The 27,916-nt window shown below is 45.0% G+C and overlaps 1 protein-coding gene and 1 non-coding gene across 11 annotated transcripts; both read left to right on the top strand.

Annotated features, from left to right (window-relative positions):
* The first annotated feature begins 87 nt into the window (after positions 1-87).
* Positions 88-27,553, top strand: LOC110535789 (ubiquitin-associated protein 2). Of its 10 annotated transcripts, none has more exons than XM_036935610.1 (27): positions 88-245; positions 1,909-2,046; positions 2,726-2,803; positions 4,682-4,792; positions 5,492-5,648; positions 7,719-7,805; positions 9,333-9,396; positions 9,587-9,672; positions 10,029-10,084; positions 10,199-10,254; positions 10,684-10,873; positions 11,019-11,280; positions 11,777-12,057; positions 12,329-12,522; positions 12,630-12,858; positions 13,173-13,212; positions 13,358-13,487; positions 18,637-18,694; positions 18,873-19,050; positions 19,384-19,475; positions 19,671-19,718; positions 20,057-20,135; positions 24,770-25,111; positions 25,404-25,508; positions 25,757-25,830; positions 26,066-26,257; positions 26,804-27,553. In XM_036935610.1, exons 2-27 carry the CDS (start codon positions 1,951-1,953, stop codon positions 26,894-26,896), a joined length of 3,378 nt encoding a protein of 1,125 aa, XP_036791505.1. In that variant the 5' UTR covers positions 88-245; positions 1,909-1,950; the 3' UTR covers positions 26,897-27,553. The 10 variants fall into 10 exon arrangements, with proteins under 10 accessions (XP_036791505.1, XP_036791506.1, XP_036791504.1 ...); XM_036935611.1 differs by having other exon boundaries at positions 19,668-19,718; positions 25,763-25,830; XM_036935609.1 differs by having other exon boundaries at positions 19,668-19,718.
* LOC118937482 lies at positions 12,925-13,000 on the top strand. The gene has a single exon (XR_005034821.1). It is a non-coding gene; the product is annotated as a small nucleolar RNA SNORD121A (small nucleolar RNA).
* Positions 27,554-27,916: the final 363 nt, after the last annotated feature.

Raw genomic sequence — 27,916 nt, 5'->3', positions numbered from 1 at the left:
CTTGCAGGTGGCGTAATACCAACAAGAGCCATCCACATCAAATGCCAATGAGGCCAACCAACCACTGATTTATCAACAGCGCGTTCCGAGGTGGTGGGAGCGAGCACGTACACCAGCAGAGTGCGTAAAACAACCTGATCTGCTAGACCTGTTATGAGTGGCTGGTTCGGTTATTCGGGGTTGAACGACGGCGCGGTGTGTCACGTGACGGCATCTGCTGCTGGCTGAGTGAAGCGTGTTAGCAGGTAAAGAAAGAAAAAGGTTTGTTATGATAATCATAAACAAAACAAAAAAATACGGTGGATCCACTTTACTGTAGTGATACTCCGAAAATAGATAGACCGAGCCATCATTTCACGTTGCCAGTTAGCTTAGCCACTTCAGTGCTAAGTTAGCTCTAGCGTCTCCACATTGTGCTATCGTTTTCAAATGCTAAAAATGTATGCTAACTAGCATGCTAGCCAGATAACTCACGGGTCAAATAGCTAGCTACCTAGCTATGTCCACACTTCCTTTTAGCGGGTTACACTGTAGTATTGTATACAATTTGTAGATATAACGTTGCTAGTTACATGTTATTCTTTAATGTAATGTTATTAGTCCACGTGCGTGGAGTACAGTGTATGGGCGACTGTTCCTCAAAGAGCGACCATTATCATAAATCATTAGCTAGGGGTACTAGCTAACTGGCTAATATTAGCCGTTTACACAAAGAGCTCCGTCCAACATTGTTTATTTTGGTCTCTGACAGTGACTGCAAACCAAGTTATCTGCGGTAGCATACTTAGCTAGCTATCAAACGGGCGTTATGGGCTTAATCATGAGGTTAGCTACTATAGTTACAGTAATTTAGTAAACATTTTAGCTAGCTAATGTTATCTATTTAACGATTAGAGCGAGGCAGACAGTTTGGTCTTTGCTCAAGCTTACTTTAGACATGTGAACAAAGAATATATTGGCAATGTTAACGTTATAACTAGCTACGTTAGCGCGTCGTTAGCAAGCAAGCCAGCCAACGTTAAGTCATCGTCTTTACTGTGAATCATCAAAATAATAAAGCGCTCAACAAATCTAATTTTGGGACGCTCTTATTTCTGGAAATAGCTAGCGAACCTAGCTAACAAATCTATTTTTTTCTCGATTACAAGGACGCTTAGCTATTTAGTTAACCGAATCCGGTTTGTTCATTTGTGTACCCACCCCGATTAGAGAACACAGCTGTCACAACAACAATGGCAGCTGCTTTGTTAGCTAGACGAGAGCTAGCAAACCAGCTACGCACTATCATTAGATTATCAGAATCACACTTCATTTGTAAATTAGTTGGCTAGCTAGGCCATATATCCGCTTGGCATTCCGTTAATAGCGATGCCTAATTTAGCTAGCTGGCAAACGTTAGTAGTTTTTAGTAACTTAACGGGCACATGTCATGAACCATTGGCACGTCTGAACTTTTTTGGGCAATCCCAAATGGCTGCCCATGATTTGGACTAGGCTCTGTGGTTTGAATGCCTTGCTATAATGTTGAACGCTAGCTTCAAATCCACATTCGCCACTGTCAACAGAGCAACAAAACTATTTATAAATTGCCAGAACTTATAGCTGCCATTTAATTCAATTAAAATTGATTGTAGCCAGGTGTATGAGTGGTGCTTGTTTGACCATTACATCTGTGTTTGTGAGAATGTTTTTGAATGTGTGCATGAGAGATGTAAGTTGACACCAGAACAGCCCCCCCCCCCCACGTCTAAATTTAAACATGAGGGGCAATGGACAGGGTTATAGTCTTACATGGCACAGGCAAAGTTGACGACAAAAGCAAGACTCTGCACAAGTAGTCCTGTGAGGTTGAAATGATTATGATGTCCATCTGACTGACTGCCTCCCCCCTCCGTTGATCTGTTTCAGATTTTTCTATTTTGTACATACATTGTTTTGTATATACTGTATATGATGACTTCAGTGGTCAGCAATCCAGCTCGAGGAACTCGAGACAGAGCGCTGCCCACCACCACACAAACCACACAGCCACAAAAACAGATACAGGTGAGTTTTATACACAATTTCAGAGTAGCAACACTGTACAGTGTACTTTTGGTTGCTGGCAGAGGTGACTGCTACTGGTACTAAGAAAATGTAGCCGCTTATAGCTCTGATGCAATGGATTTTTTAAAATGTTATTTGATTAACCCCTTACATTGGGAGCTCAGTGTGCAGATAAATCGTTTTTTCTAAGTGTTCTGGTATGTCTGCCTGCACTTCGTCAAATCAGTTATGCCCCCCCCCCCCCCTTCTTCTATGTTACTGGTACCATAAGTGCATCTTTTCACTTGAAAGATTATTTTTAGCTGACATGAAAGATAAAGGCCATATCGGCATATGTTTCAAACCATTTTGAAACAATTTATTATTGCCGTTTCTAAATGTTAAGACGCAGCATAAGAATTGTAGTTCACGTGGAGCCAGCCGTGGGTGAATGTAACCGCTGGAAACCCTACGTATGGATAATGTTTTTCGAGGGCTACATATACTCATATCTTGGCCAACTTGACTTAATGTCCCACCAAGCCTTTGTTATACCATACCCAGGGGTCGCATTATCTTTTCTCATGTTATTCCTGCCATCACAAGTACATATTTCAAATGTGCCTATCGCCTTTTAGTCTTATCACACACACACAACAAATGGAGGTCACCTGAGTGTAACTACTCTTTTTGAATGCAGGCCACAGCGGAACAGATTCGGCTTGCCCAGATGATCTACGACAAAAATGATGCCGACTTTGAGGATAAGGTCAAACAGGTGAGGACAGTGTGTGAAAGATGTTGTGAACATGGCATTTGTATAGCAGTCTGTATGATTTTTAAGTACAGTACCAATGCACACTCATCCCACACATGTCTGTTTGTGTCCTCTTTGTATTTGTGAGTGCGTTTGTCGGCACTGCTGAGTTGTTTTATGTGCACACGTGCCGATTAGGGCAGTGAACATTTAAATGAAATTTGGATCCTTAAAGTTAAGAATCCCTCACAAAATGAAAATCACAGTGCAGTTATCACAAAATATATTATTTTCTTGGTTAGTCTAACTACACGATAAAGGCCTGCGCAATGTTTTAATTTGAAATAAAACCAGAAGAGGTGAACTTCAGGATACTTTGGTGAATTTGCAAGGCATGCAAGACATTCCCAGATAGCCCGTGGTGCCCCATCTTTCCCTCGGGCTGGCTCGCCTGGGTCGCATTCATTACTCCCATTCTGTATCACGAAGTAAGCAAACTAAACGGCCGAGACCTACCTCACTCTGTCCAATTGAAACTCTTGTTTTAGTTCCAAACTGATGATTACAGCCCACGCTCTTTTAGCTAATGATGCGAGTTTGTTCAGTCTTCGGTTTGTTGCGGCTAGAATATCCTACCCTATTCATTGATTAGGCCCTGCTTTACTGAAGTTGCAAGCCAAGAAATTGAGAGATACGGCTATAGATGAGCCTAGTGCACGGTTCTTGCTCTCTGCCTGGTGGCCGGCCTGCCTATACTGTGCCCCACTTACTCCATCCCTGTCTAATTTGCTATGAAAGATGCAAGTGTTTGTTTGTGTATCTGGAAGTACAGCAACTAATTGGTCTGTCCCAAAAATACAATCTTAGGAGTCGATTCCTAGCAGAATCTAATGTTGACACTCAGAAATGTCCACACCGGGAGTCTCCTCCACTGTCAGGGCTGTTAACGGTTAGGAAAATGTGTCCGAGAAAGGCAAGCGATAGCAGCGAAGTCCTGTATGGCAATACTTTGAGAAGGAAATGGCAACTTTTGGAGGTGGAGTTGGGATACAGTAATGGTAGTACATGTGCAACGTTTAATCATCGGAAAGGAACTCGCCGTGAGACCCAACCCGTTGCCGACAGCTACGTTGTGAATTCAAGGGGGATTTTATTCATTTTCCTCTTTTGTACTTTTACCCCTTTTTCCTCCCCAATTTCGTGATATCTAATTGGAAGTCGGTCTTGTCCCATCGCTGCAATTCCCCTACGGACTCGGGAGAGGAAAAGGTCAAGAGTCACATGTCCTCGGAAACACGACCCTGCTAAGCCGCACTGCTCCTCCGCAGGCGCCCGAGGTCAGCCCGCAGGCGCCCGAGGTCAGCCCGCAGGCGCCCGATTTCAGCCCGCAGGCGCCCGAGGTCAGCCCGCAGGCGCCCGAGGTCAGCCCGCAGGCGCCCGAGGTCAGCCCGCAGGCGCCCGAGGTCAGCCACAAGGAGTTGCTGGAGTGCGGCGTGACTAGGAAATCCCGGCTGCGATGCAGTGCCTTAAACTGCTGCGCCACTTGGAGGCCCATTTCCCGTAGTTTCAATGGAAACATTTGTAAATAATTATTAAATGGCAGTTTAAATGTAAAAAATTGTCTGCCTGAAGAAAGGGACCTAGTCAGTTGCACAACCTGAATGAATTCAACCAAAATGTGTCTTCCGTGTTTAGCCTCAACCCGTCTTAATCACTGTCCTCTACACCTGGGGAGAAGTTGTTGGGGGATTAACTTCCTTGCTCAAGGGCAGAACGGCAGATTTGTCCATCTTGCTGGCTCAGGGATTTGAACCAGCGACCTTTTGGTTACTGGCCAAATGCTCTTAACCGCTACATTACCTGTCGCCAAGTGCTGATCATATGTGTGTATTCCCACAGCTGATTGAGGTGACTGGGAAGACACAAGATGAGTGTATGGTGGCCCTCCATGACTGCAATGAGGATGTCAACAGAGCCATCAATTTCCTGCTGGAAAGCACCTCTGACACGGTGAGGTTCGCCGCAGGCGCTCACATGAATTCACATCCAATGACACTAACTCTAATTAAAGGGGCAATCTGCAGTTCAAACTTCCACAAAGCAAACACCTTGCTACTGTTTTGGTAAACGGCTGAGTGATGGGGCTGGAGAAGCGTAACCACTCTCAAATTTAGAGACTGTTATGGATGCTAGTACTGACCATACATTAGATCCAAATGATAGTTTAACTCATGTTTTCAGCCTTTATAGAACAGCTCTCTCCAACCCTGCACTTGGAGAGCTGCTGTCCTGTAGGTCTTTGCTGCAACCCTAATCTAGCCTACCTGATTCTAATAATTAGCTGGTTGAATCAGGTTAGTTACAACTTAAGGTTGGATCGAAAACCTAGGCGAGGGTTGCTCTCCAAGGACAGGTTTGGAGTGCCCTGCTAAACAGTGTTTGATCACAATTACATTGTTTACAAACTATGACGTTAAACTAGCTTGTATTTTGGGTTCTTATAGAGTATGATAGTTGAACTATACATCATTAACTTACCTACAAAAATGATTTCCAATTGCAGGTAGACTCTTTAACAACTTTATTAGTCAGTCCCAAGTTTGCGCTCTCAAAGTATTCTCATAACCAAAATCTACAACCTATTTCTCATGTTTGCTTATTCAGGTTTGAGTGTTCTTATGTTTGCAATAAGGTCTCTTTGTCATTCAGACCTCCTGGGAGACAGTTGGGAAAAAGGCGCGAGGCCCCGGGAAGGAGGGAGGACCCTCTGAGACGAAGGACAACCGAGAGAAGAGGGATCGCGAGGCAAGCCGGGGCCGCGGGGGTCCCAACAGGAGGGGCCGTGGAACCAGCCGTAGCCGAGAAGGTGAGAGCCGGACTCCTAGGGCTGTTAGTGACCATATTACCGCCACAACGACGGTCAAGAGTCGCGAATGTGGTCAAATTCAACGTAATCGTTGAGTCACAATAACCAAACCGTCCTCTGTAAAGGAATGGCGCTGAGTAGCCTAACCAACTTGCTAATAGTAAAAATAGAAACCCTTGAATGAGTAGGTGTCCAAACTTTTGACGGGTACTGTAGATATTTCTGCCGAGGTGCACTTTTAAGTAGATAGTTGTTGGCTCAATGACTGGAAGTCTATGGGAACAGCTAGAGTAAATGAAGCCTTACAGAGTTGGCTGCGACTTCATCTTCCAGGTAAGGCGGATCAAATATTTCAGCAAGTAATATGACTAAACTCAAATGTACTGAGGGGGTAAAACACATTTTCTTCGAAAAAATGGGTATAATGAAGACATTGTAAACGGTAAAATTGTCACGCGTCACTAAGTGTATGGAGATGTATGCTCAATACAAAATTACAACTGGGAAGGTTCAAGACCCTCGGAGGGATGTATTGCAAAATGGTATACTGTGGACACCGGAGGGTTGGAGTTAGGATCACACTGAATGGTGGATTGGCCGCTGTGGGTGAAAATCTAGCAATTGGGCAATCATTATGCATGTGCTGTAGATGTGAATAAAATAGCTGTAAGTGGAAGTCTTGTTGTCCGACTAGTCAGAGGAGGGGTGGTGGAATGAGGGAGATTAGAAATGACGCAAACCATTTTATTTGCTAGAACCCAAAATCTGCCGTATTAAAGTAGCAATCCAATTTTTTACGTCGATCTTGTTTCAAACTCTAAGCCATTTGGACTAAACTGAATCAGATTATAGACGTCTGAGGTTGTCGTGAACCTTCAGGAGGGTAGCTCTCCGGGAACAGGGTTGGAGAGCCCTGGCATAGAGTTTGAGAGGAATAGGTCTATCACACAGACAGGCAGCTCCTCAAACAGCTGGTTGATGCATAGAGAAACACTTATTTTACTTCAAGTCCAGTCATTGCGCAACATTGCTGTACGGAATCGCGTGCGACACGTTTTGATGGCGTCTTAAAAGGAGGATCTCAGCTTTCCAGTCATAATATATTTATTTCTCAACTCCTAATGCGCAATGATTCACTTTACATGCGGAGTAGCCTACTGGCAACGCCGGACAGGCATCCTATATGCTATGACCAAGTTGGTGCATACGAATGCCATGCCCTGATAATGGCCCGTTAATAATGTGTGAAATTGTTTTCCATTCATTAGTATAATATGTAAAGACAATATTAAATTGCGACTAGTCTGATGAGCGAGAAGAATATTCCAGGCCAGAAACCGAGCGAATGCCTTGGACTTCTTTTTCAAATCATCAATCAAATTGCATCATGCTGCCCATATTTTGAATTCCAAGACATTCTACGCTTTATCACTAAGGTTAAATAATTCTAAATTAAGTGTTTTAAGACCTGTTTCAAATCACTTTTTACATCACATGTAATAGCTGCTCAATGTGCACACTCCCATGGCAATCATTTGAGAAATATCCCTTCTATTTTATTCAGCTATATGTTCACTTGTATTCATATAACCAAAATCATATAATGGGAATTATAAGCATATCTTGTCTGCTATAAATGAACTAGACCTCAGCCTAGGCACCAGGTGTATGGATTTAGCTAAACGTGTTTGTTTATTAAAGGTCAATTACTGTGAGACAGGCAGTCCATTTTCATGACCGCCACAGCCCTAGGGACACCTACCATCCCCCTTTCAAAGGTACTTAAGTCTTTTGTCTTGCCCATTCATCCTCTGAATGGCACACATACACAATCTATTGTCTCAAGGTTAAAAAAATGAGTTTTTAACCCGTCTCCTCCCGTTCATATACACTGATTTCTGAAGTGGATTTAACAGGTTTCCTCAATAAAGGAGCACAGCGTTCAGCTAGTCTCTCATGGAAAGAGGTGTTCTTAATGTTCTGGAAACTGTTAAATCGCCTCTTTTTTTTGCGAGTGTGTTGACACATGTCATTTGTTTTTGGTGTGTTCCCCCCCCCCTTACCTTTCAGTGCGGTCAGAGGAGAATGTGTTTGAAATGGGTCCTGGAGATAGAGGGGCAGACCGTGGTCGCAGGGGTAGAGGTGTTGCTGGCAGAGGTGAGTGTTACTGGTACTAAGAAAATAATGTAGCCACGTTTTCTAGCTTCGATGCAATGGGAACCCTGTGGTATCACGATGTGCTTGGTATCGTGACACTTGGCCTAATATCTCATCGTTAGTGAAACGCTAGGCTTGTGATGACCTCACTCTGAAAATAGGCACATTTCTTGCAGTTCTAGCATTGTTTCGGTGCGAAAAATGGCACCTTTGTGTGCCCTCACTAGTTTGTATCCATGCCTTACTTTGGAAAAAAAAGTTTGACAACATGCAAGAGATCAGTCTGCCTCATTCACTGCTATGGTCATTGATCTCCTGAAGAAGATATTCCTTTATTTCTGTGCCCTCAAATGTTAGAATATACTGGTTAAGTAGCTAGAGAACTGAACAACGTGTAAACAGATTATTAGCAGCTCGCGAGTCGACCTAGTTTTAGAATTGCCCGCGACATGGATTGAAAAATGTGGCCCGCCAATGTGTGATGGAAGGAGGAAATATGTAGCGCTGGTTATTTGGGACATATCTTGGGCTAGAAAAAAATCTGTTTTCATTGTGGCAATGGTGCAACCAAGACCGGCACCTTTCTTTAGGATACTACAGCGAAGCCTAGTTATTAGAACAATTATTATTATTATTTTTTAAATTCTGTTTATTTATATAAAAATACCCAGAATAAAAAATAAATAAAATAAAAAAAATACAATAAAAATAGCTCACACAGCAAAATATTTATGCGCATATACATCCAAAATGTTCCCAATGTAGAGTCCTGTGTGCCACACAATAAGATTCCACTACTATGCTGTACGCTACAATAGCCTCCACAATAACCCTCCCTGATCTTCGTTTTGCAAAACCCACTCTCTACTCTACGGGGCCCTTGTCTCCCCAAAATGGCATGTGATGTGGGCATTTTGTACGTCTAGTAGGGTGGGTGTAGAATTTTATTTGGCAATGTGTCTATTTGTGTCGCCCAGCTATTACCACAAGTGCCATACAACGTGTGAAATGTACTGTGTCCTGCAGCTGCTAGGGAGAGGGTGCCGGGGGTTGTTTTGGTTGGGACAGTCAAAGACAGACGTGCATACTGTGAGGGTGGGGTCAGGGGTGCCTATGACGGCAGTTGCTGTCTCTAGATGTGTTTCGTCATACGTTTTAACTTCAGCTGTCTAGGCTAAGCCCGCTCTCGTATCTTGATCTGAAGCCTGTCAAATTGTGTCGCTGTTGTCAAGCTAAAGTCTAAATGCTGATTTCTGATAAGCAAGTAACGTTAGGCTTTTAGTCTGTTCAAAATTCTCTACTATTCTATTCTCTTCTCTCGGTATAGACGTGGAAGTCGCCCGTTATTAACATGCCCCCCTCTAACCTATGCTTGTGTGTTTTTGAAGCAACATATCAGACGTGGGCGAAAAACCTATGTCTGTTTTTTTTTTTATTTTTTACCTCACATACTTCACGTGTGGTTATTAGACAGAGGTTTGTGTGTCTTGCAGCAGAGGTCAGACGTGTGTCTGTGTGTGTCCTTAGGGTCGGGGGGTCGTGGCAGAGGAAGAGCAGCTGGTGGGAGCCGGTTCTCCTCTCAGGGGATGGGGTGAGTTGGAAAAAACCTATACAGGAGAGCCCACCCGTTTTGTCTCCCGCTGTTCATGTCTATTCAGCCCGGTATCCAGGAGGTCTTTAGTGTGTGGGTGGCTGTTTTACTGTATCGTAGCATTGCTGAATAATGTCGACTTAATGATAACACACAGACGAACCACTAAACAACCCCTCTTCGCCTCCAGACTCTTCAACCCTGCTGACTACAATGCCAACTCGGGCGCATCTCGCCAGGAAACCTGGGAAACTGAGGGGATCGACGATGGAACAGGTGAGACCTTTCTGGCACGCCAGTTGATTTTTAGATGGCCAACTGGGTTTCCCTGAGGTGTGAAATGAAGGCCCACTCCTTTACAAGTTGTTACAAGTTACATGTTTTAGAGCTTTAAAGTGTAGTAGTTAACAACAAGGGCTGTGTTCATTCGGGAAGAACACAGGAAGGGACTACCTACGTTTGTCCAATAAGAAACACTTTTTTTTATTTTCGTTGTGATGCGTTTTCTTTAGGAGGCGCCCTATTGAACACAACCCAGATTTTATTGTGCTGATTGAGCTCTGTTAGCCAGAGTAGGCCAGGCATGAAGGCGTGTCTAACTTATGTACCCCTACTGTCCCCTACCTGCGTAGGAGGAACATGGCGAGGCACCTTAGAAGACTGGGCTGCAGAAGACTGGAATGAGGATGTAAGTGTGCCACTTTTGGCTCTCTATTGCAGTGGATATACACACACACACGTACACACACACACACACACAAAACAAAGGTTCTCTTCCTGATGTTTCTGTTTTTATCAACAGCTGTCTGAGACCAAAGTGTTCACTGCCTCTGCAAACCACATCACGCCTGGACACAAGTAAGGGCTCCAATCTAATGCTCACCACAGTAAAGCGCACTTTACACCCATGAAATACTCGAATACCTTTGGCTCTCCCTGCTAGCACGAATTCTCACCATACAAACAAAAAAGTACATTGGCTGGGGTTGGTATGTGTTTCTCTGTACCGGCCTTACAAATGATGGAGATGATGATGGTTACAAGCACATAGCTAAATCGTAATATGTAGACTACCTCAATCTCTGAATCTCCTTCTGTCCTATAAGTACATTATTTTCCCATTACATTCTCACTCTGCTCAACTTCTCATTGAGATATAAATGAGATGCATAATAAGTCAATTGAAGTGATATCTAATCGTGACAAAGCAGTATCTGGGTACAACACAACACTTTGCATTCAGTGTCCCATTGTAAACTGCTGGTTGTTTTATCCCCCCCTCTGTAGTGTGGACTTAGGCTTGCTGCTGCCCAAGACGGGCGGCGTGGAGGCTGAGCTGGGTGGCATGGAGCCCCCCGCCGCCGAGGGCCTCGGGGGTCAGAGCCTGGTATTCACCAACTCCCATCACAATGGCACTCGCACCGCCACACACAGCTACGCCAGTGCCGCCGCCAACAGCTACGCCCCCGCCGCCCTGGTGAGGCAGCCAGCCGAACGCATGCCTGTAACATGGTTACACGCATTCATATTCTTATACATACACACTAGTATTATGCTCTCAAGTGAATTTAGATGCCTGGAAATGCTTTCAGACTCACATTATCAATCCCCCCCCACGACAGTCCTCAGTCCTAGGCTCTGGTTTTGGGACTCTGAGTGGGCCCAAGCCGGCCCCGGATGAGGTCAGGATACCAGAGCAGCTCAACGGGCCCCGGCTCGCCCCGCGGCCCAATCAGCAGCTGGTCACAGCGGGCAACGGCAGTGTCGCCAAAGAATCCGGTCCACCTGCAGTTGAAGTCCCCTCGCCCATTTCCGCCAGCGAATTCAAGGCCCCAAGAGTGGAGCATGGCCCAGTTCCAACCTCTCAACTTAAGACACACGCAGGTACTATCACACGGAAATCAAGTTGTCTGTCTATCGTCATTGTCTGTCTATCGGCTTGTCGAATAGGAGATGGTGGTTACAAGCACATAGCTGAAACTTAATGTGGATTAAGTTAAATCTCCTTCTGTCCTCAAATTGCATTTTTCCCCCAAATACATTATCACACTGTTCAACTTCTCTTTCTACCTCTCCCCCCCCCAGTGACACAGTGGGTAGGAGAAGCATCAGGGTACACCAAGAACCTTAAGTCAGAGTTCTGTTGTAAAAGCTGCCGCACATATCCGGGCCCTATTAATTCCTTAGTCCAATCCCCTGGGTCCTAACTCCAGATCTGATGAGTCTGTAAGCAGTGTAGTGGTGGTGGAGCAAACATTGAAGGAGAAGGGAGGCAGTTTCGGACCAGCAACCATACTGGCATAAGTTTTTCATGCATGTATTTACTGTACTCCCAATACCACCATAAACCCTTCTGTCGGTTTCTCTCGGTCTTCTCCAGTGGATCTGAAGATGCAGCCGGAACCATCCCCGGTCCTCAGCAAACTGGCCCAGCGGCAGCAGCAGGCCCAGCAGAGCTCTCTGCCCCAGGCAGAGCCTCTGTCTCTTCCCCCCTCAGTCCCCACTCCCCCAGGCCACGGCCACTACGACGCCGGGCCCCCGCCTCCCAGAGACGGGCCTTCCCCCGGGGTCAAGCTGGCTCTCGACCACCAGGCCCCAATGGCTGAACCCCCACAGAGGCAGATCAAGACCCAAAGACGCAGAGTACCACCTCCCTCCAAGGTTAGGAAACGTGTGTGTGTGTGTGGGGGGGGGGGGGGGGGGGGGGGGGAATAGAGGCTGCCTGCTCACTCAGAGGGTACATACAAGGAGTGTTTTTCTCTATTTGTAAACATCTACAAGTAGTGAGTAACTTTGCATGCTCTTACACATTGGGCCTGAAATGTCAGTGTGCTCATTAATCACACTGTGAATAGCGTATGTACATTGATGTGATTTCATGTGTGAATGTCCCTCACCCTCTTTCATTACGTCTCTCGCTTTCTCTCCTCAGATCCCCTCGTCTGCGGTGGAGATGCCAGGCTCGGCAGACGTGTCTGGTCTCAACGTGCAGTTTGGGGCTCTGGACTTTGGCTCGGAGCCCGGTGTGACTGACATGGGCCAACAGGCCGAGCCTGCCAGGGAGCCGGCCTCCACAGCCGTACCTCAACCCCAGATTAGCTTGTTCTCAAAACCTGGACCTGTCAGGTGTGTTTCAAATAAATACAAAATAATTAGCTTAATTAGTCTCACTGTTGTGTGAGCGTAGAGGCCAAGGTGAACTTGATTCACACTAGCTCTTCCCTCTGTTGCAGTGAGCCCCTGGGCAGCTTGCCATCCATGCCTCCTGTGTCGGACCCCAGTTTCCCCTCCCCGTCTCTGGGCTTGCCCAGTGCCACGCCTTCCCCCTCCCTGGGTCTCCCCAGCGCCGCTCCGCCCTCCTCCAACCCCTCGTCTAGCAGAGTGGACAGTGGCCCTCCGCGGAGCTTGCCCTCGCATCTGGGCTACTCCCAGAGCAAAGACGCCCCCTCCGCCCCCCTCACCGTGAGTAACCCACACTACAGACACGGTCTCCGACTTGATTAAGACAGCTCCTCCTGTCACTCGTAAACCTGGAGATAATGATGGTTACAAGCACATATCTGATTATTATGTGGAATACCTCAATGACTGAATCTCCTATGGTCAATGGACATTTTCAAGACTCTTAAGTGTGATTTTAAGATTACTAGAGCTTTAATGTAACAGCACGATATGCCCAAGAACACCCTTTCAAAAGGCTTGTGGCCACTGATACAGGACATATCATTGTTAGGGAAATCAGATGGTCCTCTGAGTGTCAATGTCTTCTTTCACAGAATGGCTATTGTGGCATGAGGACACAGGGCCCACAGGACTGTAAGTACCCATGAGAATTTGTGGTTGACAAAAACAGAAACCCCTTTGAACAAAAGGGTTTTCTTAGTTCATGTTATAAGACAACAACAAAAAACGAGTCCAGCGTGCTTGCTTATCTGTCGGTTTCTCTCCTCTTCTTTCTCAGCAACGACATTGGCCTCTCGTACCCAAAAGCCAGAGTCACCCCCCATGAGCAGTGAAAGTGGCCCCGTCCACCATGTTCCCTCCCCGGCCCCCATGCCCTCCCACTCCGCCCCCCTGCCATCCCTCAGCAGGTAAGCCCAAAACTCACCCCCCTAGTCATTCTCATGATAATATTTACAAGTACATAGCTGAGTCTTAATATATGGACTACCTCAATGACTGAATCTCCCGTGTTGACTCGGTAGAATTGAAGTCCTTGTTATCGGTTGGTTCAACCCTTTTTAACCCTCTGTCCTGAGACCCCAGGAAACGTTGTCCTTTCATTTATCTGCATGTCCAGCCCTTATATTTAGCCTATTTAGCCTCACAATGAAGTGTTTTACCCTTTTATTTTCAGGACAACCAGGGCTACAAGTAGACCACACAATTTGACATAAACAGTGGCTTTCATGAGATTTATTGACTAATGTCAATTGGAAAAAATAAGATCCACCAAACCAACCTGATAAAAATGAATTTAGATGAATGCTGTAAGTACAGATTGTTTGTTGGGAAATGAATATCCAACTAATCAGTGACAACTGTTTGGTGTTTGTGACACCAACTGTGAGCTTATTACAGTGTTATGAACACTGGCCTGGGATTTCCTGTGATCTGTCTAGAATAAGTCCTTACCTTCTAATGACTCTTGTATTGTTTGTGAGGGTCATCGGGCAAAGCATGTTTGAGAGTCTCGGTTTTGAGCTCAAACCATTTGGACTTAACAGCCTTTAAAAAAGAATAATAATTATAATTTAACACCCGGGCCCCTCCGGGGTCCACCATTGTCTCAAACAGTGCTCTAGTATTAATCTCACAAACTAATGGTGTCTACGGCTGCTGAAGAAATGGACAAATCCAAACACACAATGTCTAACTGCAGTCTAAGCCTACCAAGCTATATGGAATTGCTTTAAAAAGGTCACACCAAGAATAATTTAACTACTTGATTTTTAATTAAGAAATCTACAAGTATTAAAAATATATATAAATATATATTTGATTAATATTTTTGTTTGGACTTACTGCTATTAGCTCATACAAACTCATTGAATAAGATTCACGACGTGGAACAGAGTCGCCCCCCCCACCCTTTACAGTGTCTGTATGAGATTTGAGAGACCAGGAAACTACACATCAAAAGTTTTAGAACACCTACTCATTCAATGGGTTTTCTTTTACTATTTTCTACATTATAGAATAATAGTGAAGACAAACTATGAAATAAAAAATATGGAATCATGTAGTAACCAAAAAAGTGTTAAACAAATCAAAATATATTTCAAAATCTAATTTTATTGGTCACATACACATGGTTAGCGGATGTTATTGTGAGTGTAGAAAAGTACTTGTGCTTCTAGTTCTGACAGTGCAGCAATATCTAACATGTAATCTACCTAATGCACACATATCTAAGTAAAGGAATGGAATAAGAATATATACAGTGCTTGCGAAAGTATTCGCCCCCCTTGAACTTTGCGACCTTTTGCCACATTTCAGGCTTCAAACATAAAGATATAAACTGTATTTTTTTGTGAAGAATCAACAAGTGGGACACAATCATGAAGTGGAACGACATTTATTGGATATTTCAAACTTTTTTAACAAATCAAAAACTGAAAAATTGGGCGTGCAAAATTATTCAGCCCCTTTACTTTCAGTGCAGCAAACTCTCTCCAGAAGTTCAGTGAGGATCTCTGAATGATCCAATGTTGACCTAAATGACTGATGATGATAAATACAATCCACCTGTGTGTAATCAAGTCTCCGTATAAATGCACCTGCACTGTGATAGTCTCAGGTCCGTTAAAAGCGCAGAGAGCATCATGAAGAACAAGGAACACACCAGGCAGGTCCGAGATACTGTTGTGAAGAAGTTTAAAGCCGGATTTGGATACAAAAAGATTTCCCAAGCTTTAAACATCCCAAGGAGCACTGTGCAAGCGATAATATTGAAATGGAAGGAGTATCAGACCACTGCAAATCTACCAAGACCTGGCCGTCCCTCAACTTTCACTTCATACAAGGAGAAGACTGATCAGAGAAGCAGCCAAGAGGCCCATGATCACTCTGGATGAACTGCAGAGATCTACAGCTGAGGTGGGAGACTCTGTCCATAGGACAACAATCAGTCGTATAGTGCACAAATCTGGCCTTTATGGAAGAGTGGCAAGAAGAAAGCCATTTCTTAAAGATATCCATAAAAAGTGTCGTTTAAAGTTTGCCACAAGCCACCTGGGAGACACACCAAACATGTGGAAGAAGGTGCTCTGGTCAGATGAAACCAAAATTGAACTTTTTGGCAACAATGCAAAACGTTATGTTTGGCGTAAAAGCAACACAGCTGAACACACCATCCCCACTGTCAAACATGGTGGTGGCAGCATCATGGTTTGGGCCTGCTTTTCTTCAGCAGGGACAGGGAAGATGGTTAAAATTGATGGGAAGATGGATGGAGCCAAATACAGGACCATTCTGGAAGAACCTGATGGAGTCTGCAAAAGACCTGAGACTGGGACGGAGATTTGTCTTCCAACAAGACAATGATCCAAAACATAAAGCAAAATCTACAATGGAATGGTTCAAAAATAAACATATCCAGGTGTTAGAATGGCCAAGTCAAAGTCCAGACCTGAATCCAATCGAGAATCTGTGGAAAGAACTGAAAACTGCTGTTCACAAATGCTCTCCATCCAACCTCACTGAGCTCGAGCTGTTTTGCAAGGAGGAATGGGAAAAAATGTCAGTCTCTCGATGTGCAAAACTGATAGACATACCCCAAGCGACTTACAGCTGTAATTGCAGCAAAAGGTGGCGCTACAAAGTATTAACTTAAGGGGGCTGAATAATTTTGCACGCCCAATTTTTCAGTTTTTGATTTGTTAAAAAAGTTTGAAATATCCAATAAATGTCATTCCACTTCATGATTGTGTCCCACTTGTTGATTCTTCACAAAAAAATACAGTTTTATATCTTTATGTTTGAAGCCTGAAATGTGGCAAAAGGTCGCAAAGTTCAAGGGGGCCGAATACTTTCGCAAGGCACTGTACATAAAAATATATGGATGAGCAATGACAGAGCGGCAGAGGCAAGATGCAATAGATGGTATGAAATGCAGTGTATATATACACGACCGTTCAACAGTTTGGGGTCACTTAGAAATGTCCTTGTTTTTGAAAGACAAGCAACAAATGTGTCAATTTTAAAATAACATCAACTTGATCAGAAATACAGTGTAGACATTAATGTTGTAAATTACTATTGTAGCTGGAAACTGCTTTTTATTTTATTTTTATTTTTTTTACAGTGTATCTACAAAGGCGTCCGGAGGCCCATTATCAGCAACCATCACTCCTTTGTCCCAATGGCACATTGTTAGCTAATCCAAGTTTATCATTTTAAAAGGCTAAATGATCATTGGAAAATGCTTTTGCAATTATGTTAGCACAGCTGAAAACTGTTCTGCTGTTTTAAAGAAGCAATAAAACGGTCCTTTATACTAGTTGAGTATCTGGAGCATCAGCATTTGTGGGTTCGATTACAGGCTCAAAATGGCCAGAAACAAAGTCCTTTCTTCTGAAACTCGTCAGTCTATTCTTGTTCTCAGAAATGAAGGCTATTCCATGTGAGAAATTGCCAAGAAACTGAAGATCTTGTACAACGCTGGGTACTACTCCCTTTACAGAACAGCACAAACTGGCTCTAACCAGAATAGAAAGAGTGGGAGCGCAACTGAGCAAGAGGACAAGTACATTAGTGTCTAGTTTGAGAAACCGACGTGTCACAAGTCCTCAACTGGTGGCTTCATTAAATAGTACCTGCAAAACACCATTCTCAACGTAAACAGGGGACTCCGGGATGCTGGCTTTCTAGGCAGAGTTGCAAAGAAAAAGCCATATCTCAGACTGGCAGGCAAAATAACAATCTTAATCTTTTCTTTTTATTTGCCAGTCTGAGATGTCATTTGGTCAAATTTGAGATTTTTGGTTCTGACCTGCGTGTGGTGAAGGGGTGATCTCTGCATGTGTAAATCCCACCGTACAGCATGGAGGTGTGGGGGTGTTTTGCTGGTGACACTCCAAGACACACTTAACCAGCATGGCTACCACAGCATTCTGCAGCGATACGCCATCCCATCTGGTTTGGGTTTAGTGGGGCTATCATTTGTTTTTCAAAAGGACAATGGCCCAACACATTGTCCAGGCTGTGTAAGGGCTATTTTACCATGAAGGAGAGTTGCATCAGATGACCTGGCCTCCACAATCCTCTGACTTCAACCAAATTGGGATGAGTCGGGCCGCAGAGTGAAGGAAAAAGCAGCCAACAAGTGCTCAGCATATGTAGGAACTTCTTCAAGACTGTTGGAAAAGCATTCCAGGTGAAGCTGGTTGAGAGAATGCAAAGAGTGTGCACAGCTGTCATCAAGGCAAAGGGTGTCTATTTTGAAGAATCTCAAATATAAAATCTATTTTGATTTGTTTAACACTTTTTTGGGGGAGGGGGGTTACTATGATTCCATGTGTTATTTCATAGTTTTGATGTCTTCACTATTATTAGTAAAGAAAAAATAGTAAAAATAAAGAAAAGCCCTTATGAGTAGGTGTGTCAAAGCTTTTGACCGGTGGTTTATGTGGATTTTTTAATTTTTTATTTTTTTTATGGGTGTAACCTTTCTTCTTTTGGCACTAAACAGTCTCCATTATACTTCAATTCATATGTTTTTTAAACTGGTACCGGGGGACCTTCAGATGAGGCCTATGGGTTCCTAAAACAAAACCAACATGCGTGAGTCACCTTTCCACAGAGTGGTCATATTAGTGTGCAGCCCAAACTGTTCGGACGCTACAGACAAGTTGGCAGGTCGGCTGTGCCGACTTCAGACGAGTCCCAAGACTCTTGTGTGGGTCGTAGAGCAAAACGAAGAACACGTGTTCGTGAGAATCATCTTTACATAGAGAGGGTCATAGGTTTGTAGAACAAACCGTTCGGACACTACAGATTTTGTGAGGAGGCCGATTTTTCGTTATATCTCATAGTCAAACACCGCTCTAGCTCTGCCACAGTGCGACGTCGGTGGATGCGGTGGATTGAGATGAATCAAATGCAAATATATATCTCTAGCTTAAATTTTTGGGGGGAGATTCTAGGGGGTTAAAAGGGGTTTAGAGGTCAAATGCACTTGCTTTACGGTGGGACTCATTGGGTTAACGTTACCTGTTTTCTCTGCTGCTCTCTCTCCAGTCATGTGACCAGTACATACTCATCAGGATCTGCCCTCTCCACTAGCTCCTCCCTCACGGTAAGCACCACTTCTTCTTGGGCTAACGTAAAACACTTCCTAGACGGTGTGTGTCTATGGTTGTTGATCGCCGAGGGACTGATCTTAAATAAGCACAGACGCTGGAGAGGAAAAGGGCAACCGATTTTAAAGCTAATCTTCTGTCAGGCTAACTCTCTTCCCCCACCCTACCATACAGATGACCAGTGAGGAGAACAGCAGTCTCCACGCCTTCTCCTCCTCGGGCCCTTCGATCAACGCCGCTGTTAGCAGCTCCAATGGCATGATGCACGGCCCCGGAGGACTTGGTCTGACTGGCAACGCCGCCCTCTCACCCGCTGGGCGCACCGCCCAACCTCTGCTGACCACCACCTCGGGTGAGTCCAGGAGAACCCTGCCGTCACACATAGGTTTGTTACGGTCACTTAATGGTTCTCCTCCAGGGTTTCCCAAACTCTGTCCCTGGAACCCCAAGGTGTGCACATTTAGTTTTTGGCCCTAGCACTACTCAGCTGATTATAATAACCAACTAATCAAGTGTGGATCATTTGAATTGGCTGTGTGGTGTTAGATAAAAAACAAACCGGGCACCCTTTGGGATCCCGGGGACAGAGTTTGGGGAGACCCTGTCCTACTCCCTCTGCTTATTTGACCGTTGTGACCAGTGTAATTTTTGACTCCTCTTCCTCTCTCATTCTGATGTTCCACAGGCAAACCCCCCCCTAACCTGGCCCAAGGAGTGCCCCCTCTGTTGGCCAATCAGTACATTATGGGCCCTGGAGGCCTGCTTCCTGCATACCCGGTAACTACGCTACCACTCTTTTTCCTCTTGTGCGCCTTTGCGCTGTTTTTTTTTTTCTTCATGAATTCCCATTTCGCTCTCGTCTTTCTCTCTAGCCCGCCATTGGTTCTTGCTTAGCGAGTTGTGGTTGACTATTTCAGTTGAGATGTATCAACGGACCTGTTTTCATTTGGTCTTTGTCCTGCTCTAAAGCAGATCTATGGCTATGAGGACCTGCAGATGCTTCAGTCTCGTCTGCCTATGGTGAGTGACCTTTCACACATGGAACATCCCTTGTGTCGATGAAGAGCAATGCAGCACACATTTCTGTTTGCCCAGATGGACTCTCGTATGGTCTCTGGTTTAGATGTAGTTTTAATAGACCAGGCATAAATAAATGTTAATGATTAATATTGTCTGTTGTGCCCGTCTTAATATGGAGATGATGATGGTTGTTACAAGCACATAGCTGAATCCTAATATGTGGACCACCTCAATGACAATCTCCCATCTCCTGTGTGGAATCTGATTTATTTGGTGATATTAGTTTTCTCTCCTTCCGTCTCTCGTTTAAGCTAGTGTGTTTCTCCTTCCCTCTGTAGGACTACTATGGAGTCACATTCCCTGGTACAACGGCAACGATGCCTGGCAGAGATGGGCTAGCCAACAATCCATACTCAGGTAACGCTTGTTGCACACTCATTTACAAATGCACAAATCTCTTGAGGCCAGAACCATTTCTTGTATGGTCACCATAATATGGAGATGATGATGGTTACAAGCACATAGCTGAATGTTAATATGTGGACCACCTCAATGACTGAATCTCCCATCTCCTCTGACTAATGAATTGAACAAATGGCAGATTCAGCCCCATGATTCAGCCCCGCGATGGAACGATTCATACTTCCTATTTAAGAATACATTTAATTTGTATATCGCTTTTCGTGAGTTCTCAACTCTACTGTGGGGGACAAACGTTAGACAATAAAAATAACATGCATTTGGAATGAAGGCAGGTGAAATGGCAGAAGTGGGATGGGTGCTAAATACACTTGGACTAGTACTGTGAAAAATAGTCTGTAGAGGTGATTTTTATGGCCAGTATTTTTTTTAAGTTCCCAATGATGGAGGTGCATGGTCAGGGAGAGCGTTCCATAAGTGAGAGGCAAGGTCGCAGAAGGCTGGTTTGGAGGCGACTTAGCCTAATAGCCAGAAGCGTGTCTGTTCTACGAAGTGAATATGTTCCCAAATGAATGTGCACTGAACTGACACGCGTGATTGGTTAATGACCATCCGATGTTAAGATGGGAGTTAAATGTTATAATGTGCTCACCTCGGACAGCGGTGTGTACCCTCCTGTAGCGGCTGGCGAAGTCATTCAAAGCCTGTGCTTTATTGCTCAGGGTGGCACTTTCCAGTGCTACTGTTTTTGCAATGTAATGTTATTAAAACAAAATCAGACAACCCCATAGTAGAATAGTTGACCTATTTACCTAGTCGGCTTGTGTGTTCTATCCTAGCTAAATATTCCTTGCGAGAGCCATTGGACAAGTGGTCAAGTCAACACCCTCGCCAACACCAACAGCTGAAATTTCCTTTCATACACATATTTTATTTTGCTCATTGTGCACGCATTTGTTTGTGCACACATACATCCCTGTTAGTGAGCATTTATCCTTTGTCATGATAATCCATCTACCTGACAGGTGTGGCGTATCAAGAAGTTGATTAAACAGCATGATCGTTACACAGGTGCTGGAGACGATACATTTTTTTTATTAAGGCCTCTCTAAAATGTGCATAGTTTTGTCACACAACACAATGCCACAGATGTCTCAAGTTGTGAGGGAGTGTGCAATTTGCATGCTGACTACAGGATTGTCCAACAGAGCTGTTGCCAGAGAATTGTAATGTTCATTTCTCTACCATAAGCCGCCTCCGCTATTTTAGAGAATTTGTCAGTACATCAACTAATCAAATCAAATCTTATTGATCACAAACACATGGTTAACAGATGTTCATGCGAGTGTAGCGAAATGCTTCTGCTTCTAGTTCTGACAGTGCAGTAATATCTAACAATTCCCAACAACTACACACATCTAAAGAGATGGATTAAGAATATGTGTGTATGTATGTATGTATGTATGTATGTATGTATGTATGTATACATACATACATACATACATACATACATACATACATACATACATACATACATACATACATACATACATACATACATACATACATACATACATACATACATACATATACTGCTCACAAAAATAAAGGGAACACTTAAACAACACAATGTAACTCCATATAACCTTCTAGCTGTGGCAAGAAGGTTTGCTGTGTCTGTCAGCATAGTGTCCAGAGCATGGAGGCGCTACCAGGAGACAGGCCAGTACATCAGGAGACGTGGAGGAGGCCGTAGGAGGGCAACAACCCAGCAGCAGGACCGCTACCTCCGCCTTTGCAAGGAGGAGCCCTGCAAAATGACCTCCAGCAGGCCACAAATGTGCATGTGTCTGCTCAAACGGTCAGAAACAGACTCCATGGGGGTGGTATGAGGGCCCGACGTCCTGCACGGTGTTGGGCTGTAAGCACAACCCCCACCTGTGGACGTTTGGCATTTTCCAGAGAACACCAAGATTGGCAAATTCGCCACTGGCGCCCTGTGCTCTTCACAGATGAGGGCAGGTTCACACTGAGCACATGTGACAGACTGGAGACGCCGTGGAGAACGTTCTGCTGCCTGCAACATCCTCCAGCATGACCGGTTTGGCGGTGGGTCAGTCATGGTGTGGGGTGGCGTTTCTTTGGGGGGCTGCACAGCCCTCCATGTGCTCGCCAGAGGTAGCCTGACTGCCATTAGGTACCGGGATGAGATCCTCAGACCCCTTGTGAGACCATATGCTGGTGCGGTTGGCCCTAGGTTCCTCCTAATGCATGACAATGCTAGACTTCATGTGGCTGAAGTGTGTCAGCAGTTCCTGCAAGAGGAAGGCATTGATGCTATGGACGGGCCCACCCGTTCCCCAGACCTGAATCAAATTGAGCACATCTGGGACGTCATGTCTCACTCCCAACGACACGTTGCAACACAGACTGTCCAGGAGTTGGCGGATGCTTTAGTCCAAGTCTGGGAGGAGATCCCTCAGGAGACCATCCGCCACTTCATCAGGAGCATGCCCAGGCGTTGTAGGGAGGTCATACAGGCACGTGGAATCCACACACTACTGAGCCTCATTTTGACTTGTTTTAAGGACATTACATCAAAGTTGGATCAGCCTGTAGTGTGGTTTTCCACTTTAATTTGACTCCAAATCCAGACCTCCATGGGTTGGTAAAATTTGATTTCCATTGATAGTTTTTGTGATTTTGTTGTCAGCACATTCAACTATGTAAAGATGTAATAATATTTCATTCATTCAGATCTAGGATGTGTTGTTTTAATGTTCCCTTTATTTTTTTGAGCAGTGTATATATTATTTAACTAGGCAAGTCCGTTAAGAACAAAGTCTTATTTTCAATGACGGCCTAGGAACAGTGGGTTAAATTGTCAGCTCGGGGATTCGAACTTGCAACCTGTCGGTTACTCGTCCAACGCTCTGACCACTAGGCTACCCTGCTGTGTGTGTGCCTGTGGAGGGAAGGGATTGTGTGTGTGTGTGTGTGAGAGAGATGGCCCAGCGGCATAGGCAAGGTGCAATAGATGGTATAAGGTACAGTATATACATATGAGATGAGTAATGTAAGCTACTTTAAACAATGCCACTTTAATAATGTTAAAGTGACTAGGGTTCCATTTATTAAAGTGGTCAAGTCTGTATGTAGGCAGCAGCCTCTCTGTGTTAGTGATGGCTGTTTAACAGTCTGGAGATAGAAGCTGTTTTTCAGTCTCTCGGTCCCAGCTTTGATGCACCTGTACTGACCTCGCCTTCTGGATGGTAGGGGAGTGAACAGGCCGTGGCTTGGGTGGGTGGTGTCCTTGATCATCTTTTTGGCCTTCCTGTGACATCGGGTGCTGCAGGTGTCTTGGAGGCCAGGTAGTTTGCCTCCTGTGATGCGATGTGCAAACTGCACCATCTCCGGCCTCACAACCGCAGACCGTGTGTAACCACGCCAGCCCAGGACCTCCACATCCAGCTTCTTTGCCTGCAGGATCATCTGAGGGGTGCTGAGGAGTATTTCTGTCTGTAATAAAGACTTTTGATTGGTTGGGCTTGGATTCTCAGTTGGTGGGCTTAGCTTCCAAGTCTGTCCACCCATGGCTGTGCCCCTGCACAGTAAGGTGAAATCCATAGATTAGAGCCTAATGAATTTATTTCAATAGACTGATTTCCTTCTATGAACTAACTCTGTAAAATCTTTGAAATTGTTGCGTTTTATATTTATGATTATAGTTAAGAAAACTGAGGTAGGAGGTGCTTTTCTTGGGGAGGCAGTAAACAAGAATAGGATTTTGGTTGTTTACATTTGAAAACCAAGGCACTCAATAGCCTGAACGAGCAGCAATCTGTGGGTTTAAAATATGTCTGTGCACTTTTTTCAATGCGTTTGTATCCAGGTGGAGCTGCTACATTCTTTCAGTGAGGCAAATCATATCATTGTCATGTACTCATACAGAAGAGGAGACTTGTTTTATGTATTGTAGAGTGTAAAACGTGTTGAGGCATTGGTGGAAATGGAGTAATTGCATTTTGGTTGGTCCGCTGTGCTCTGAATGGACTGGAGTGGGTGACGTCAATAGCCTGCAGAACTGGCAAGTAAAATGTATTGTCCAACTCCGTTGTGCTTGTACTACTCGCATTGCGAGTGCACACACTAGACTTTTAATTTGCTGATCAGTTTCCTGCCACCTCGTTGTCTTTGCGGTCTGCATGTTTTTCGGAAGATCTGATATTGCATAAGGCTGTTGAGCTACTTGCACAGGGTTGTTTATAAAATAATAAAAAATCTAAAACTTCTGAGGAATGTGGAGGAAAGTCGCTGCCTTTTCTTAGTCTTTGGTCCGGCCTTCTATCCAGGAGATAAGAGAAGTGGCTAGTATTCGAATCCAAACATTTAGCTAGTTGATTGGATACGAAGGCTAGTTTTTAATGTTTTCGGTTTAGAAAACTAGATTTTTGTATTCCGTACTCGATTAGCTTTCAAATAAAGTAAAAGTTAAAAATAATACTACACATCAACCAAAACATTTTTTATAGATAAATTCCCAGGAACATTAACCCATTTTGGCTCTCATTCCCTCCTATGCATTTGCCTTTTTTTCATATCGATCACCATCTCTCCTCTCTCTTGCTTAGGTGAAGCGACCAAGTTTGGCCGAGGGGATTCGTCATCCCCGGCTCCCCCCACCAGCCTTTCACAGGGCCCCTCCTCGCAGCCCCCCCAAGCTCAGAGCCAAGGTCAGGGCCAGCAGAACCAGAACCAGGCCTTCCTCAACCCCCCTCTGCCCCCGGGCTACGGCTACACCGGCCTGCCCTACTACGCTGGCATGCCCGGGGTGCCCAACGCCTTCCAGTACGGCCCCACCGTCTTTGTGCCTCCGGCCTCGGCCAAGCAGCCCAACATGGCCCTGGGGAACCCCTCCAGCCAGTACCACCAACAGCATCAGCCCAGCTACGGCCAGCACACGTATGGAACAGGTATGTATGAGAGGATGACCTGAAATCAGACCGTGTGTGTCTGTTGTGTGCGTGGCTGAGAGGGAGATCTTGCTTAGCGAGCATGCCGTCCCCCCCGCCCCCCCCCCCCCTCTCTGCCGGATATAGTCGCTGTTCACATGCTATTCTAGCCAGTTACCTTATTGCTTCTCTCTCTCGGTTCTTCTCCCCCTTCCTCCTCTGCTGTCTTTTTTTATTTATTTATTTATTTATTTTTTACTCTCCCCCCTCCACTTCACTCGGTCCTCCTGGTCCTCTTCCATTCCTCTCTCAGCTTTTGACGACCTGTCTCAGGGCCACGCGGGGGAGTACAGTAAGGGAGGGTACGGAGGCTCTGCCCAGTCACAGGCCAAATCAGCTGGCAGCGGCCCAGGGAAAGGTACACTCAATGAACTCGGCTGCCCCAGGACGCACCCCCTCCCCCTCCCCGCCTCCTTCACTGTTATCCGCCGTGATTTACTACTACTGTTCTGAAACACCTTCCTCACTACTAAGAAATACTACCTCACTCACTACTAACTCTTGAAATGGTGAACCCCCTCACTAGAAATGTTGAACATTGCCTACTGGCGCCGTGCCACCTCACAGGGTCAAACTGACATGTTTGATGTGTCCTCTTGCTCACAGCTCCAGGTTTGTCCGGCTCGGGCAGCAGTGGAGGGGTGCCTGAAATGGGTGCTTCAATGTACAGCAAGACACAGGTGAGTCAGTCCCCACCTGGTGTTTAGTTGTTGGGCGTTTCAGCTAAGTCATGTCTGAGGATAACGAATAGACTTGAATTTAAACGGCTGGTTGGATTAATTGTGGTTAATGACAAAGCTGTCTGATCGAGGTGCACACAACCTCAGTACCACAGGATTGAAACATAAGGATAGGTTCAGGATTATACTCAGTCATGACATATAATGGTCTTCTGCCCCCTCACCCCCCCCCCAGGCTTTTGATAAGCAGGGCTTCCACACGGGAACCCCCCCTCCCTTCAGCCTGCCGTCTGCCCTAGGGGGCACAGGCCCCCTGAACCCCGGCGGTGCCCCCGGTTACGCCCCAGCCCCCTTCCTCCACATCCTGCCTGCCCACCAGCAGCCCCACTCCCAGATGCTGCACCATCACCTCGCCCAAGATGGACAGGTAACACCGAAGACTTGTATTCTCCACTTGCTGTTAATGAACACCATATGCATGGTCTCCTGGGGAGCTGTACCACGCCTCCATGGCTCAACTAGCACTCCTGTAGACTAGTCTTTAAATAATTGGATGGTGAAACTTGCATCCAGCCAACCAGAAAAGCAAGGTCAACACAATTCAGGCATTCTTGAAAGTCAAGATAATCCTTGTCCTGCAAGGAGCACTATTTTTATCGTTGTAAAATTGATTTAGCAAGCAGTAGGCATTTAGAATTGAATGTGGAGTGGAGCTTTATAGTTAAATGATGACATCACGTGCCCCACATATATTTGTCAATCATTTACTCAAAACAGTTCCCAGCATTTTCTCGCAGTGAAGTTGGACCAAATGAAACATCCACCTGTCGGGCGGATAAAAAGGTTCATCTTGTAGAATGTTTATCCTATAGCTGCCGTTAACTTTACACATGTTTTAGCCGAATAAACGTGGGTCAATTGAAACCCGCCCTATTGACGGGTGTATGTGTGCGCCCTCTCGCCCCCCCTGCAGGGTGGTCCGGGTCAGCGCAACCAGTCCAGCAGCATGCAGCAGAAGAGCCAGGGCAACAAGTCCAGCTATGGCAGCCCTTACTGGGCCAACTGAAGGGCACTGTGGTGGCACCTAGGGGAGCCTGTCCTACTCATCCTTAAGGCTCTGTGTGTGAAGCTAAACACAAACACACTGCCCAAACATAACCCTCCTTCTCCAACTTCCCTCACCCCCAAAAGTCCTTACATTTTCTTTCTTTTCCCTTTTTCAAATTGGTTGTACATGTAAGATATTTATGTATGTATTTATATATATAAATATATATATACTGTATATGTAATAGTAGAACAAGAAATGTGGTGGATGCATTTTTATTTTTGAAGGACGTTTTTGTTCACTTTTTCAAAACTGCAGGAAGACGTTACAGCAAAATCTGAACTCCTATAGAGAAATGGAAAGAGCTTTACCACTGATGAAATGAGGACATCTCAGATGGAGGGTTTTCACATTAACAAACTGCATTTGTCTCCTTTTTTATACACATCTGAGTGACCCAGCTAATCCCACTTATTTTGACGCTCTTTTAAAACTCCATTTCAATTTTGTAGCTGTAGATCTCTTTTCTGTTTCTGGTGGGGGGGGCTCTGGGGAGGGGGGGCGCCTCTGTGCCCTCCCAGCATCGATCCCCCTCAAAGACTTGCCCATTCAAATTTTATATTTTAATGTAATTTTAACCATCGTTTACCTCTAAATAAAAGTTCTGCGCTGTAACTTTGTCTTGCGCAGAAGTTCTTTGTCTGTAAGGGACTATTGTCAAGGCAGGCTGGTCTTGGATGTTGTCATAAGTGTGTGTGTGTGTGTCGTGTTGTCCCTTTTTTTTTTTTTTTTTAACCAGAGCTCGAATTGACCAGATACACCACGACACCTTACTCAAGCATCGTCCATACCACTGAACCAGCACAGATGTCACTTGCAGAAGGGCGGACACTAGTGAGCGGACCGCTAACTTGGCAGCCATTTAATTTCACATTGGCTTAACATGCACAATACGCATTCTCACAAACCCTAGCAAGATCTCTGGAGATGCTCAAGTTGTACCCTTTACAGCTACATCTCTAATCGCAAAATAATATC

The sequence above is a fragment of the Oncorhynchus mykiss genome, chromosome 11, assembly GCF_013265735.2.
Source record: "Oncorhynchus mykiss isolate Arlee chromosome 11, USDA_OmykA_1.1, whole genome shotgun sequence".
NCBI lineage: Eukaryota > Metazoa > Chordata > Actinopteri > Salmoniformes > Salmonidae > Oncorhynchus > Oncorhynchus mykiss.
Note: the sequence above shows the minus strand (reverse complement) of the source record. Positions and strands in the feature narration are given on the sequence as shown.